Here is a 13,639-nt window from a genome sequence, read left to right as displayed (position 1 = left end):
TGAGATCACGTGCATGTGTAGAGGGCTGTTGAAAGGCGACTGAAAAGAATTAAGGGTGCGAACGATTTTCCTGAAGCTGCAAGAACCTGGCGGACACTTCCTCTAGTGACCTTTTTCATTTCTGCAATGCCTTATCTTTCGTTGATGAATAGCTTCAACTTAGCAGTGGATTGGCTAAGTCCAACCGGCGCGCCCTGCGCTCCTGCTTCTGATTTGTTGGTCACGCAGCCTGATTTCTAAGGCATTCACTAGTTTTCGACGTCATCTCAGGGGCAAATACGAGCGAGTACCACTGCGACGTTGCTTGCGTGGGGCAAGCATATCTCAACAAATGTACTCACCCCGTTTCGGCTGTCCATGAGGTACAGTTATGAGCAGATGATAGTTCGATCGATACACCCGACGGGACTGACCCGGGTCTCCTTGCAGGTCAGCAGCGCGGCACGGAACAATTGGAAGGAAAGGTCGGAGACTCCGTTCGCGCCCAGCCCGTGAGTGGGTTCTACCGACCTCGAAGCGGGCAGAAGGATCTCAAATATACGCTGTACTCTGTATCACGGGCCAATAATCCATTTCCCCGAGACAGAGCACCTACCGTCAACTACTTTTCATTTTCGGATTTAAACCCCTTGTCATCGCCCGGCTCACGTCCATGATATTTCGTGCCATTGAGTCGCAATGGCCGCTTCTAATTCCAATCGTGGGGGAAGTCGGCTGGAGTTGGCCAACCCGGGCACAGTAAAGATCAATGTGAAGGGCGCCTTCATCGTCGATGATGACCCTCGGTCTAAAAGTCCGGTGAGGACCGATGGGGTTCATTATGAGGGTGAGGAAAAGCCCCCAGATGCACAACTTCCTGGCATTCCACCCTTGAATTGAAATTTGGAGCTCATACTTGGCTCAGGTCATGACATTAGACTTCCCAACCACAAAGAAATCAGTCATGTAGCTGTTGATGTGAGTGATCCTCTTTTTGACTCTTTATTCTAACAATCCGTGGTTCCCCGCATACAATCCCAGCTCCCCGCAATTTCAGCTTTCAACTCAACGCGACCAGATATTCCGAAAACTAACCTAAATATCATGGATTCTAGATCGGCGGATCGTTGGCGAAGCTCGTCTACTTCACTCGAGAGATTGACTCTGCCGACAACGGTGGTCGACTCAACTTCATCAACTTCGAAACCTCGCGGATCGACCTGTGCATTGATTTCATCAAAGAATTGAAAGCTGAGCACGAGAAGCTGAAGGGCTCATCAGGGGCGGAACTATGCGTTATGGCTACTGGAGGTGGTGCTTACTTGTACTACGACAGATTGAAGGAGTCCCTCAATGTCGACATCATACGGGAGGATGAGATGGAATGTCTCATTACTGGTAAGCGTGTCCCACTGTCTTTTTGCGATGCTAAATGAGAAACATTTCCTGACTCAAAGTCTCACCATAGGTCTTGACTTCTTCATCACCGAGATCCCCAACGAGGTCTTCACATACAGCGAAACCGAGCCCATGCAGTTCGCCGAGGCCCGACCAGATGTTTACCCGTATTTGCTTGTCAACATCGGCTCCGGAGTATCTATGATCAAGGTCTCTGGCCCCAAGCAGTTCCAACGTGTGGGTGGTACACATTTGGGTGGTGGTACATTCTGGGGTCTTATGTCGCTACTGACAGGCGCCCGCACCTTTGACGACATGCTAGCAATGGCAGATCGTGGCGACAACAGCGGGGTAGATATGTTGGTTGGAGATATCTACGGCATGGACTATAGCAAGATTGGTCTCAAGAACACTGCCATTGCAAGCACGTTCGGCAAAGTATTCCGCCTGAAGAATCAGACAGGACAACAAAGTTCAGGTGGAGTAGAGGAATCCTTGGAGGAACCCGATTCGAGGAACGGTGATCCAAAGTTCAAGGCTGAGGATATGAGCAGAAGTTTACTGTATGCAATCAGGTGCGCTCTGAACTATATCATGGATCCGCGAGTGAGAGGACCAGTCTAACAGTTCACAGTAATAACATCGGACAAATCGCCTATCTGCAATCCGAGAAACACCAGGTCAAGCACATCTACTTCGGCGGATCCTTCATCCGAGGACACCGACAGACCATGAACACTCTATCCTATGCTATCAAGTTTTGGTCCAAGGGCGAGAAGCAAGCCTATTTCCTGCGTCACGAAGGCTACATTGGCTCCGTCGGTGCCTTCCTGCGGAGACAGCCTGCCAATTGGGGACGTAGAAACAGCATCGACGAGGCGTCCCTGCAGGAGCTAAAGGCCGCTCTGGAAGCCAAGCACCAAGCTAGTCAACAGAACTCATCCTAGCGGATGACACTCCGGAGAGCATGCATGCTGGACAAGATGTGTCCGGTTCCTCATTTTGAGCGTTTGATACCCGTCGATTATGATAACCTTGTACTACTGCTTTCTATACTGTTCTAAATCATATTGTCCGTGTAATATTCGACCACATGAACTTTCGATAATAGTCTACATGCTTGGCCAGACAAGGACCCTGAACGTGTCCATGGAGTACATATTGCCGGATTCGTGTCGATGGACCGTATTTTATGCTTCTGGCCTCCTTGGCATGCCCTGATACCTTCTCTTGTTGGCGTTTTTGCTTATCCATGTCAAAGTAGATCGGTTATACATCATTTAGACGTACATTGTGGCTAAGCAGACATCCAGCTGACTGCTCTACATGAGGTATACTGGGTGGAAATGTGGAGTCCTAATTGATAAATGAAATGCTCTTAGATGGGAACAGTGAATTTTCATGCAACTCCCCCCTAATCTACTGCAGCCTTTTCTAAGACTGTACTCGCATCTTTAACATCCTTGTTGTCAAATCATGCTTCATTTCCCTGCTAGTCATATTGATGGATCGTTTTATTGCGACGAGATATAGCCAGTCGAAGATCACTCCGCTAACTACCAACTTCTCTATTGCCTGCAGGTATTATTACCGCGGATACGCTAATTAAAGACCAAGCAGAACAAACGCGCAACAGGGCTCCGACGCGTCTGGCGCAGTCTTCATTGACCCTTGTCACTCTTCATTACTCTTCATCTCACTTTATTCTCTCTTCGTCTACTCTTCATTCACCCGATCCACAAAAGATATCCCATCTAATATCACAGTCCCTGTACAGAAAATGTCCATCGAAGTACATAATTTGTGGCTATGATTCCTCCTATGAATCGCCAGCCATTAGTTTTAACAATACCAAACTTGGAGAAGTGGTCAGCCAAAGTCCTCATTCTAAATCAGCATTACTGGGTAGCTAATAGGACCATGCCCTTGTTCAGGAAGCCAACCGTGAAGACCACCAGCCTAGGCGAAGAGCAACAAACTGCAATGTCCGACTCCTGCGATGATCGGTCAATTATGAAAGTACTGTCTATTATTGAGCGTGGCCACCGATTTGCTTCAGCTGCGCCTTCGTCCTACGGCTCCGGCCCCGACATTCCGTACAACGCTATTCCCATGGCTGAGCCTGACGAGCCGGATCAAGATTCGATGAGGATCGACCCCATACCTGTCAGAGGGCCACGCATTGAGTTTCCTCGGCACCTACAAGCCGAGATAGCTGAATGGTACAAGAAAAATGACGGCGTGGGATACAAGAGACCGCCTTTCGCATACCAAAACCATACAAACAAAGGGAAAGACTATGTGGTCTACAATCGGGCTCATCGACAGGTCGAACTCTGCCATTATACCATGAGAGGCTCTGTTGACCACGTGCTTGTGCTTTTTGATGAAAGTCAAGGGCCCCCGAAATTGATGGTCTGTGGTCCGCCCAGAATTCCCCGCTACGGCGTCTTTCTTCGGCAATGGTCTCCGCAAAACGAAGATCTCGTGCCGCCGCCGTGTGCCCTCCGTATCTGGCTAAGAAACCCTAGGCAGGATATCATATACGAGCCTCAAGCATGGGGGTACGTGGATAGTTACCTTAGGCAAGAACGTGGCCGGCAAAGTGTACACGAACAACTTAATACACGGAGAAGGAATATGAGAGAGCGCTTTAAATTTGCAGGAACCAAGCGTCAAAGAGCAAATTCGAGCGTTCTTTCTCGTGAGACCAGCCCGCCGGCAGATACAGACTTTGCGTCTGGGAGCGAGGAGCCCTGGGGCGAGGAGGAGCATTCGAGCGAGGAATCACTGCCAGAGAATGAACTCGAGCAGCAGAGGAACCAGACAACTCCTAGCAGGAGTCCTGACATAATACTGCCGATAGCCAAAAAGCGCAAGACAAATCATGCTGACCCGACATCCATGCGTAAAGTGACCGGTGGCCTTGTGTTTGTGCTGTGTGTCCAGGACAAAATAAGATTCGTCCCTTTGTCAAACTGCGAGACGGTGGACGAGCTCTTTGCACAAGCCCTCGAATTCTTTCGGTTACACGTTGATCTCGCAGACCTCCAATACCTCTGTTGCGAGACGGAGTCTTACGGAGAGGTGTGGCTCCCCAAAGGTGGTGATGACGAATTCGATTATATGATCTGCGTGGCATTGAATGCTTTGAAAGAAAAGCACAGTGTTCCAGCCGTGGAGATCAAAGTCAGGCCTGTTATACGGTAAACTCAGGAGGGTATGCAACCCCGGTTCCAAGCGGCTGGGAACCGTTAGCCATTTTCGAGCATGTCTATAAACTGCCAGGTGGTAATTTGCATAAGGTAGACTGGGCTATCTTAGCTTTTACAACTTTTTGGAGTCGACTGGTGTGCAGTCGTGTTGTGTATGATATATAGTTAGTGGGCAGAAACCAGAAACAGGCTCGTATACACCTAGGTACTTAATAATGCTTAGATATGGTTTAGTTAAGATCTGATCAGAAAAATTGTACCTAGTTAGAGAACAGCAGGATATCTGATGACTAATTCCACGTGGGCGGTGCCGGAATTGGCGATTCGCGTCACCGACCGGCAGATAGATACCAGCGAGAGTCTGCTATCCCGATCGACTGCTTCTTTCTATCTACTTAGTTCACTTCACATCATGCTTCGGGCATGAGTCCGGCTCCTGCTCGATGCCTTCGCTGTCCGATTCGCCTCCTTCCAGACCTCCTCCCGTCCCTGTCGAAACCCATCCGAACCGCAGCGTCGGCCTGAAAGAGCAACGAGCCCTCCCGGATCCCACTAGGCTTGCCCCCGAAGATGCATACTACGCTTCATCATTACTGCGTGCGCGACCTTCTTCGGCCCACTATGATGACTCTCTACGCGTGCTAAACCCCAATGCTGTCCATGCTACTTCAGTGGCAGCGTTGCGATTGCCGCCGGCTGTGCCAGGAGTGGGTGGACGAAAGGAGGTACGCAAGTTGCGGGGGACAAGCAGACGGAGAAGACGAAAGGGCGCTTGGAAAAAGCTACTCTGGGTGAAACAATCCTGTACGAGCTTGGCAAAACTTGCTCGAATCTGACGCGGAATATTGATTTATACATAGATCCTGATAACTACACGGATACGGAGACCTTCCTTGACCACCTCCAACGCAATCCGCGAGTACGTCCCTACGATTTCTGGCCTCTCGTGGCCGATTCCACTGTCATTGTACAACATGTGTGCTCGGTAGCTATCTTCGTATGCTGCTTTGTTGGCATCGTTCAGGGCCGTGTGAGCCCTGTCTCTGTGGTCTGCTGGGGCAGTGTTGGGACGGCTCTGGGATGGGTATTCTGGGACTCTTGGATTCTGAGGGAACACGCGGAGAGTGTCCATGTCGCTGAAAGAGCATCAGAAGGTGACGATGGCTCTAGTTCTAGCTCGATGACTAGCTCTGTCAACCCTTCCGGTGCCACCAGTTCGCGCCCGGGCGCGCAGAAGGAGAACCAGGTCCATGGGCTGGGATTATCCATGGCAAATAACGAACCGAACCAAATAGCCAGTCGAAAGGGCCCGGCATGTGGTGGGGATGTTGATGGCAACACACAGGAACCAGCGTCCCCCCTGTCCGGGCCTGCGAGCGATTCTCTTGGTGGCCTATCTCACGAGGCGGACATGTCGCCCATGTTTTCCTCAAGGAATCGGCAGCGTCTGTCCACGGTGAAGTCGGCTTTTTTGATCTACTTCGCTTTGCTCGGGCTCAGTCCGATCTTGAAATCACTTACCAAATCTACTGCTAGCGATTCGATCTGGGCAATGAGCTGCTGGCTGCTGATCATGAATATCTTCTCCTTCGATTATGGGAGCGGAGAGGGCGCAGGCGCTACCAAATTTCCGGCTTCCCTGTCTACCAATGCAGCAGTGATGGCTTCTACTGTGCTGGCGTCTCGACTGCCGTCCACGACGCATGTGTTCAGTCTCATGCTGTTTTCAATGGAAGTCTTCGGACTATTTCCCATCTTTCGACGACAGCTGCGGCATGTATCTTGGACTGGTCATGTTCTGCTGACACTGACGCTGGTGCTCGTTGCTGGTGGTGCAGTGGGCATTACCCTGCGTGGTGGATGGGCGGCGTTCGTGGTCGGATCCATTCTAGGGAGCATCTTGACGGCTTTGACTATGGGAGGATGTAGCTGGTGGCTGATCAGTCTTCAGAAGTATAAGAATGTGGTGACTGGGCCATGGGATCCAGCCCGACCGATCATACGGAGGCACTGGGACTAATGGCTGCGGCCGGTTCTCAGTCCCAGTCAGGTGGCCAGTGTCGACTTGAGATTACTTTACAAGATACCCAACTGTATTGAGATTTTGGATCTAGCGCTAATCATCTGGATTTAAACGCTTGAGCTCCTTTCTATGTAAGAACTGACACTGTTTGACGCCAAGAAAGGACAGCGTAATTGGCTTCGATAGCTTCCAACATCCCTAACTTGACATTCAAGATGTATGAATTGTTTCAAAGTCGAGTAGCCCAGTGCCGGAAATCTGTTGAGGCATCCTTGTTTAAGGAATGTCCGCTGGCATGCTGGGCGGCTGACCTGCCAGGAACCAACAGCGGGCGATTCCCAGATATGACGCAAAGAAGAATCCCCCCCAGGGTGCAGGCATGAGCAACCTTCATACCGCATCTACCATGGCACAGTTTGATCCATCTTATTCATCCAGCTTATGGAAGTTTGTGGAGTCGGAAATTCCTCAGTCGCATGCCCGTGGCTGGCGATACCCCAGGTCGGGCCAGGAGGCAGCAATGCTCTGATCGGAATGGAGGCCTGTCCTTCGAGTGTTTCTGTCTGGATTTCTGCCAGGTTGTCAATAACCTTTTCCTGCTGACCCGACAAGCGACACAAAAAGCAGGCGACAGCCACTTTCGCGATAGTACTCCTTTAGTCCAGGGCGCATACCACCATCGGCCACCGCTCATACAACCAACGAGACCGGACACGAACCACGGCCATGCTCAAACGATTCGCATTGGCCCTGATGGGCCTGCAGTGTGTGGCGGCCATGAGAATGGCCATGTACATCGACCAGTGAGTTTTCTACGATTCTCTCCCGTCTCAGCACATACTCATCTCGACGAGGTACCACACTGCCAATCTTCCGGGCAAGGACAAGACGCAAGGCACCACACACGCGATCATGGCGTTTGCGCCTTCGACACTATTCAACTCCGACTCACCACCGCAGTTCACGCCGTTCGAGTCTGTGTCGACCATGCGCAATCGATTCGGCCCTGATACCAAGGTAATGATTGCCATTGGCGGATGGGGCGACTCGTCCGGGTTCTCGCAAGGGTCCAAGGACGATGCTTCGCGGGCCCGATACGCGAAGAACGTTGCGACGATGATCAACAACCTAGGTCTGGACGGTGTCGGTAAATGCTCCCCTCATCCTCGTTGTTCCTAATCTCCAGACTAATATATCGCACTCCAAGACATCGATTGGGAATACCCCGGCGGCAACGGACAAGACTACAAACAAACGCCCAACTCGGCCAAAGTCCCCGAGATTGAGAACTACCCCCTCTTTCTGAAGGCGATCCGCGACGCCATCGGTCCCAACAAGCTGCTGTCGATCGCCGTCCCAGGCAAGCTGGAGGACTTCATCGCCTTCACACCGACCACAGGCCCCAAGATCTGGCCCTCAGTCGACATGGTCAACATCATGAGCTACGACCTGATGAACCGCCGCAATAACGTAACGATGCATCACACCTCGGTGGTGGACTCGCACACCACCCTCAAGGCGTACTCGGCCATCGGCCTGGAGAGCAGCAAGATGAACCTGGGCTTCGCCTTTTACGCAAAATGGTTCACCACGGACCCCAACTCGGACTGCAAGACCAACCCGATCGGCTGCAAGGCTGCCGTGATGGAGAACCCGGATGGCTCCGACAACGGCAAGTCCGGTGCCTTGACCTTCGAGAAGAGTACCATGAGTACGGCGCCGGCCAACCTGAGGACCTCCACCGATGGCACCTGTGGATTCGACAAGGGCACCAAGTGTCCTTCCGGGCAGTGCTGTAGTCAGTATGGGAACTGGTATGTTCTCCCGCTCTTCTGATCAATGCACGACACATTTCCTCCGAACATGGTACTGACCAACCAAAAACAGCGGCACAACCGACGACTTCTGCCAGGCGGGCTGCCTCTCCGACTACGGTACCTGCAAGGGCATCTCTATCACGGACTCGTGGCGTCGCGCCTTGAGCGAAGGTACCACCGACGCGAAGATGGGCGGCCAGTACTACTTCGACAGCAGCGTGAATATCTTCTGGACCTGGGACACAGGTGACCTGATTGGTCGCAAGTTCACAGATATCGTCGACGCTGAGAATGTCGGTGGCATCATGGCCTGGAGTCTGGGCGAGGATACGCTGTCATGGGAGCATCTCTCCGCGATGCAGAAGGGAGCCAGTACCAGATAAAGCCGTCGCTGTTAAACTATACATGACTGTGAGATAAAGAGAGAGAGAGAGAGAGAGAGAGAGAGAGAGAGAGAGAGAGGAGCATGTACTATAATAAGTAGTACCCTACAGCTAAGAAGCATTATCCGTAGGGCGATAAGCGATGAAAGGAATGCACCAGTTCGGTTGAAGCTCATCTATCTATACTCGTAGGACCAAAACATAAACAATATTCCAGATTGTTATCGATACATACACAGTCCAAAGCGAGGTCAAGTCGCCACCCGCTTGGGTGAATCCCAGCCCACTATTACAGTTTATTGTATACCTACTTCTTTAGGAGCAGCTGCTGGAGCCATAGACAAAGACTCCGTCCGAGTTCTCACATCCACAGGAGCCGTCATTGGGGCTCTTGATGCACCCCGTGCCGGAGCCGGATGACTCGCCGTTGTCGCTAGATTGCTTGGTTAGCACTTTTTTCGTCATCCCATACAGCCTTCCTTGATTCATCTTGTTCTTCATCCTGATTGCCTGATCGGGAAGAAAATTGAGGTACGAGGGCCTGGGATAGGATCCACCTACTTCCAGAAGAACGTCCAGCAGTCCGAGTCCGAGTCGGTCATCTCGGAGGATGTGGGCGCGGTGCAGGTGTACGCGCTGCAGGTTCCGTAGGGGGCGCCGTGAGAGGAGTCGTACTGGTGGTCAGTCACGAAGACGGCGAAGGTCTGGGTCTCTGGATGGGGCTGTTAGTTTTGTTGCGTGATTCGTCTGGGTTATGCGATGGCACGTACTCGAGGTGCGGGTGTTGTGGGAGCACTCGGCTGCCTGGATGGCCTTGGAGACCTTGGTGGCTATTGAGTTACGTAGTTAGTATAGAGGTTGCTTTGACGCTTGGTTATCAATTTGAGGCACGCAGAGCGTCACGTACCGGAGCAATTATACTTTCCGGGGCATTTGCCCTTGGTGTTGGTGGTGGCGGGATCGAGGGTTGCGGCGGCCAGGGAGGCGGCACTGAGGAGGACGTAGAGAAGGGAGTTGGTGGAGACCATTTTGGCGAGATGGGAGTAAGGCTTTAGGGTTGGGCTTAGTGGTTGGTGATTGTTGCTGGAGGAAAGAGTCGAAATTGGAGGCGACGGATACACACCTTTATAGGCATCAGCTCACTCCACATAACCAGCTCCTCGGCTCGAAGCACCCGGCAGACGACAGCCCATAAATTCAATAGATCGACCGAGTGCTACTGTACCTGGCACCTTCAGCTTCCAAGCCCCAGCCATGTACGTGTCTGAGTCGATGCGAAACCGCAACCAGGGGCCCGGGTGGATCATTGCCCACGGTCTAGATCCCGAGCCTAGAATCCATTGCCCGGGCTGTCTTGTTTCGAAGTGTGGAGTTTTGTGTCGGGAAAGAGAGACTGCAGCATTGCGAAGCGGTTGGTCTAGAAGTTTTGGACCTGGGGGATTTTGGGTAATTTAAGCTTGTTACAACGGCGTCGTTTGAAGGTTATCCACTCGACTCCACTTGCGGGATCGGCGCGGGATCAGGAGATGCTAAATGGAGGTCGTGACTGCTATAATTCTCTTAACTATAGGTGCTATCGGTGTGGTTGTCGCAGGTGGTCATTTTGTGTTGCGCTGTTGGATATGGTGCCGTTGTTGAAGAATAAGGACATTTTCCAGTTCAGTTCCGTTGATCAATGAGTGTGATGCTTCTATTTCCGTAATTGGACCGAATGCACACGAATATGGCTGGACTATAGAGCAGCCTGCTGGTTTTTGGGAAGTAGAAGGCCACCACTCAGCGGAGAATCCCGTTCGAATCGCTTCATTCATTGCGAGATGTCCGTTTGATCTAGAAATGAAGTTTACAGGATTGCTACCGTTTGGGAATTCACAAAGAGCTTTTTATTGACGTTGCCTCAAATTTCATACAATTTGCAACTCCTATCCTTGCTTGAATGGTATTTTGTTCTGCCTAAATCCAAGCTCGGAACAAAGAAAAGAAAAGAAAGACAAACCCGAATCCCATGAGAACAGTCAAATCGAGAAGGTTAAACCAAAAAGGGTATAAACACTACTTCTGATATATGCGACGGAGTCGACACCCCGATCGCACATCCAGGCTCCCTCACGCTCACTTCCTACTCGTGGCCTCTAATTCTGAGGGTCCCCTTGCCATCGCCTCATAATACACCTGTCCTTGCTGTTGCCCCTGCCCCGGGCCCTGGTAAACCTGCTGCTGTTGCTGCGCATCCCAACTCCAATGTCCGCCCTGGCTCTGAGGCTGCGGTGACCCCGCCATATCCGGACTCGTCGCATACGCTCCCGACCCGGGGGACTGTGCATTCACGTAGTCCGCGTATGGGTGCTGCCCCTGGTGTTGCTGCTGAAGAGGCTGTCCCGGCGTCTGCATCATACCTACACCTAACCCAGCTCCCGCATCAAAATCACTCTTTCCTCGGCCGTGTCCTTGACCCTGGCTCTGATCCCCGGCTCCATGGCCGGGACTTAACATCGACGCCCACCTAGCCGTCCGCTCTGTGCGACCATCCTGCGAGGACATCCACTTCTGGTAGACCCTGTTTCTTCCGAGGACGAAGAACAATGCACCCAGGATGCCGACAAAGGCTACAGAGCCCACCACAATGCCTGCTATGGCGCCGCCGCTGAGACCACCAGAGCCAGATGAGGATGCGGAAGCGGATGGGCTTGCACTCGAGATGCTTGTTGAGGATGGAATGGAGCCTTCAGCTGGGATAGATTGGCCGGGAACGAGCATGTAGGGGTAGGTCTTTGCTTTCTCATACTGTGCTTCCCAGGTCATAGTTTCGTTCTGTCAGAGGTAGGAGCAAGATGTCAGTTTGGTATGGTTAAGTGAGGGAGGCGATCGGAATAAACGTACGGGGTTGATGACGCCTACCATGCCGTTCACGAGGCAGGAGTCTATGGCCGTGCAATAGAAGAAGGTTGGCTGTGTCCGGGTTAGTTGGCTGCTGCAGTTGAGGCGCATGAGTGTTGCCAGGCGCAAAGCATACCTCGGTGTCATTGACTACAAGAGACCAAGTGGGTGGCTATCGCACGATGCTTGTTAGAGAGCTTTCTTAGAGGAGGAGTTAACAGAAGCAATACCGGTCCAACCAACTCGCCATCTTCTTCATTGAAACTATTGAAGATTCCAGAATAGAAGATCGACCCGCTAGCCGGCACACATGGTGCCAGGTAGTCTGCTTTCACAACGGAATGGTTTCGAGGATAGAATTCAAAGACTATCACATCGCCTACGGCAGCGGTGACGTTATGCGGAGTGTATCCGTGGGGAGAGATTTTGGAGCCGACCTCGATCGTGTGTGTCGCTGTGCCTGTCCTCGCTGACGATGTGGAGGAGCCGCTTCCGGTCGACGTCGTCGCCCTGGAAGTTATTGTCGCCGCGTCCGCAGCATTAGACATTTTTGGTGGTGGCTGTAGCTAATGGCGAGGATGGAGGAGAGACTAAGGATGTGGTGAGAGTGGTGGCAATGATGGCTGGCAGACGAGCTGACAGAGGCAGAGACCTATTCGTCGTTCTGTAAGACAAGGCTGAGCAAATCACCGATTTGACTGCGCACGTCGCACAAAGCCTTCGATCGGCGAGGCCACGAGTTCCACCCTGGGCTGGAATAAAGAACAAGTGTTGGCGAGTAGTCACGGACAAAGAAATGATGGCATCTACCCCAACCGAGAGATTGTCGATAGAGACTCAAATAGATCGAGATTTGAGATGAGAGATGAGAGGTGAGGGCCCCTCTCTCTCTCTGTTTGCGAAATAATCACTCGTGTTTTCATCTTTCGCTCCTGGGTGCTTGCTGACACCGGGCAGTACCTCGTGTTCGTGATTCCCGGTGGCGTTGCGTTTGGTCGGGCATTGGATAGGGTTATGCACGGACAGCCACCCCATCAGTAGTTTCCTTGGCTCTGGAGGACTGAGCAGCATATGATCATAGGCGTGGAATTTCTCTGTCCCTTTGACTATCGGCATCCCTGACTTTCATCTCGGAAATATTTATCAGCTATGCCATCTGTAGGTCGCAAATGACGGAGTCCACTAACCAAGTCTAGTACCTGCAGAGCCTGACGCAGAGTTTGAGAGCTCTTCTCATCACAGCGGTCCCCTGCGGCTAAAATCTATTATAGACAGGCTTCTGCCGCCGAATCCAACCTTGATGCCCAATTTTCCCACATTTCCTTCCGCCGTCTAGTGGTCAGTAGACGGCTCAAGATAGTAAAATTTTCTAAAGGATAGGGAGTTGTCGTCCGGATCATGTGTCACCCCAGCATCAAAAAGTCAAAAGTGAACCCATAGAAGTATCGACTAAAATGGACTTGGAATTAATATCGTTATTGATGACGAGCATTGGATTGTGGTTCCAGCTTCCTTCGTCTCCGTCGCAGACAACATCCATTGCGTGTGCGCAGCGAAACCGTTATAATATGTTTCTCTCCACCTTCAGACCGTTGCTTGGTTAAGATGATGTGTCTGATTGTTGACGCCTTGTACGTGCCTGGTCTCTTGCATTGCTGTAACGGCCATGGCTCGTGCAAGTCAGGCAAGCAGATGTATATCGCCCGCCCCAACTACGATACCCTGGGCATACGTGTCAGACGAGAAACGAATGCGGCGCACCCTGATCAGAACCGTTCCCCGAGATGTCAAGCCATGATGCCACACCATATCGATTGAACTCGTGCACGCTGCGATGTATCTGAAATCAGGCCAGTTGTGACGAATTCACGCGCATGTTTCGTTCTGGTCGGAGATTGCATATTCTCGGATTCGCGAACGGATTGGCACTACTTCAGACGAGGTGAT

General features: G+C 51.7%; 6 protein-coding genes across 6 annotated transcripts; 4 read left to right on the top strand and 2 right to left on the bottom strand.

Moving 5' to 3' along the window:
• The first annotated feature begins 495 nt into the window (after positions 1-495).
• BO97DRAFT_405545 (pantothenate kinase) lies at positions 496-2,425 on the top strand. The gene is made up of 5 exons (XM_025695209.1): positions 496-826; positions 905-957; positions 1,095-1,377; positions 1,448-1,952; positions 2,012-2,425. The coding sequence occupies exons 1-5, from the start codon at positions 679-681 to the stop codon at positions 2,322-2,324; spliced, it is 1,302 nt and encodes a 433-aa protein (XP_025551335.1). The 5' UTR covers positions 496-678; the 3' UTR covers positions 2,325-2,425.
• A 651-nt stretch (positions 2,426-3,076) lies between these two features.
• On the top strand, positions 3,077-4,768 carry BO97DRAFT_477947 (uncharacterized protein). The gene is made up of 2 exons (XM_025700593.1): positions 3,077-3,245; positions 3,312-4,768. Exons 1-2 carry the CDS (start codon positions 3,187-3,189, stop codon positions 4,585-4,587), a joined length of 1,335 nt encoding a protein of 444 aa, XP_025551334.1. The 5' UTR covers positions 3,077-3,186; the 3' UTR covers positions 4,588-4,768.
• Positions 4,769-4,972: 204 nt separating this feature from the next.
• Positions 4,973-6,758, top strand: pigc (phosphatidylinositol N-acetylglucosaminyltransferase). The gene is made up of 2 exons (XM_025692718.1): positions 4,973-5,396; positions 5,453-6,758. Exons 1-2 carry the CDS (start codon positions 5,036-5,038, stop codon positions 6,610-6,612), a joined length of 1,521 nt encoding a protein of 506 aa, XP_025551333.1. The 5' UTR covers positions 4,973-5,035; the 3' UTR covers positions 6,613-6,758.
• Positions 6,759-7,341: 583 nt separating this feature from the next.
• BO97DRAFT_477945 (glycosyl hydrolase, family 18) lies at positions 7,342-8,815 on the top strand (the record flags this gene model as incomplete). The annotated part of the gene is made up of 4 exons (XM_025700592.1): positions 7,342-7,418; positions 7,470-7,762; positions 7,823-8,429; positions 8,503-8,815. 4 exons carry the CDS (start codon positions 7,342-7,344, stop codon positions 8,813-8,815), a joined length of 1,290 nt encoding a protein of 429 aa, XP_025551332.1.
• A 233-nt stretch (positions 8,816-9,048) lies between these two features.
• BO97DRAFT_368810 (uncharacterized protein) lies at positions 9,049-9,893 on the bottom strand. The gene is made up of 4 exons (XM_025692717.1): positions 9,723-9,893; positions 9,586-9,645; positions 9,377-9,527; positions 9,049-9,248 (listed from the first exon to the last, which is right to left on the bottom strand). Exons 1-4 carry the CDS (start codon positions 9,841-9,843, stop codon positions 9,131-9,133), a joined length of 450 nt encoding a protein of 149 aa, XP_025551331.1. The 5' UTR covers positions 9,844-9,893; the 3' UTR covers positions 9,049-9,130.
• An 813-nt stretch (positions 9,894-10,706) lies between these two features.
• Positions 10,707-12,683, bottom strand: BO97DRAFT_368807 (uncharacterized protein). Its single transcript, XM_025692716.1, has 4 exons — positions 11,923-12,683; positions 11,829-11,864; positions 11,696-11,764; positions 10,707-11,626 (listed from the first exon to the last, which is right to left on the bottom strand). Exons 1-4 carry the CDS (start codon positions 12,238-12,240, stop codon positions 10,928-10,930), a joined length of 1,122 nt encoding a protein of 373 aa, XP_025551330.1. The 5' UTR covers positions 12,241-12,683; the 3' UTR covers positions 10,707-10,927.
• Between the last annotated feature and the right edge of the window lie 956 nt (positions 12,684-13,639).

The sequence above is a fragment of the Aspergillus homomorphus genome (genome assembly GCF_003184865.1).
Source record: "Aspergillus homomorphus CBS 101889 unplaced genomic scaffold BO97scaffold_18, whole genome shotgun sequence".
NCBI lineage: Eukaryota > Fungi > Ascomycota > Eurotiomycetes > Eurotiales > Aspergillaceae > Aspergillus > Aspergillus homomorphus.
This window is presented reverse-complemented; position numbering and strand designations above follow the sequence as displayed.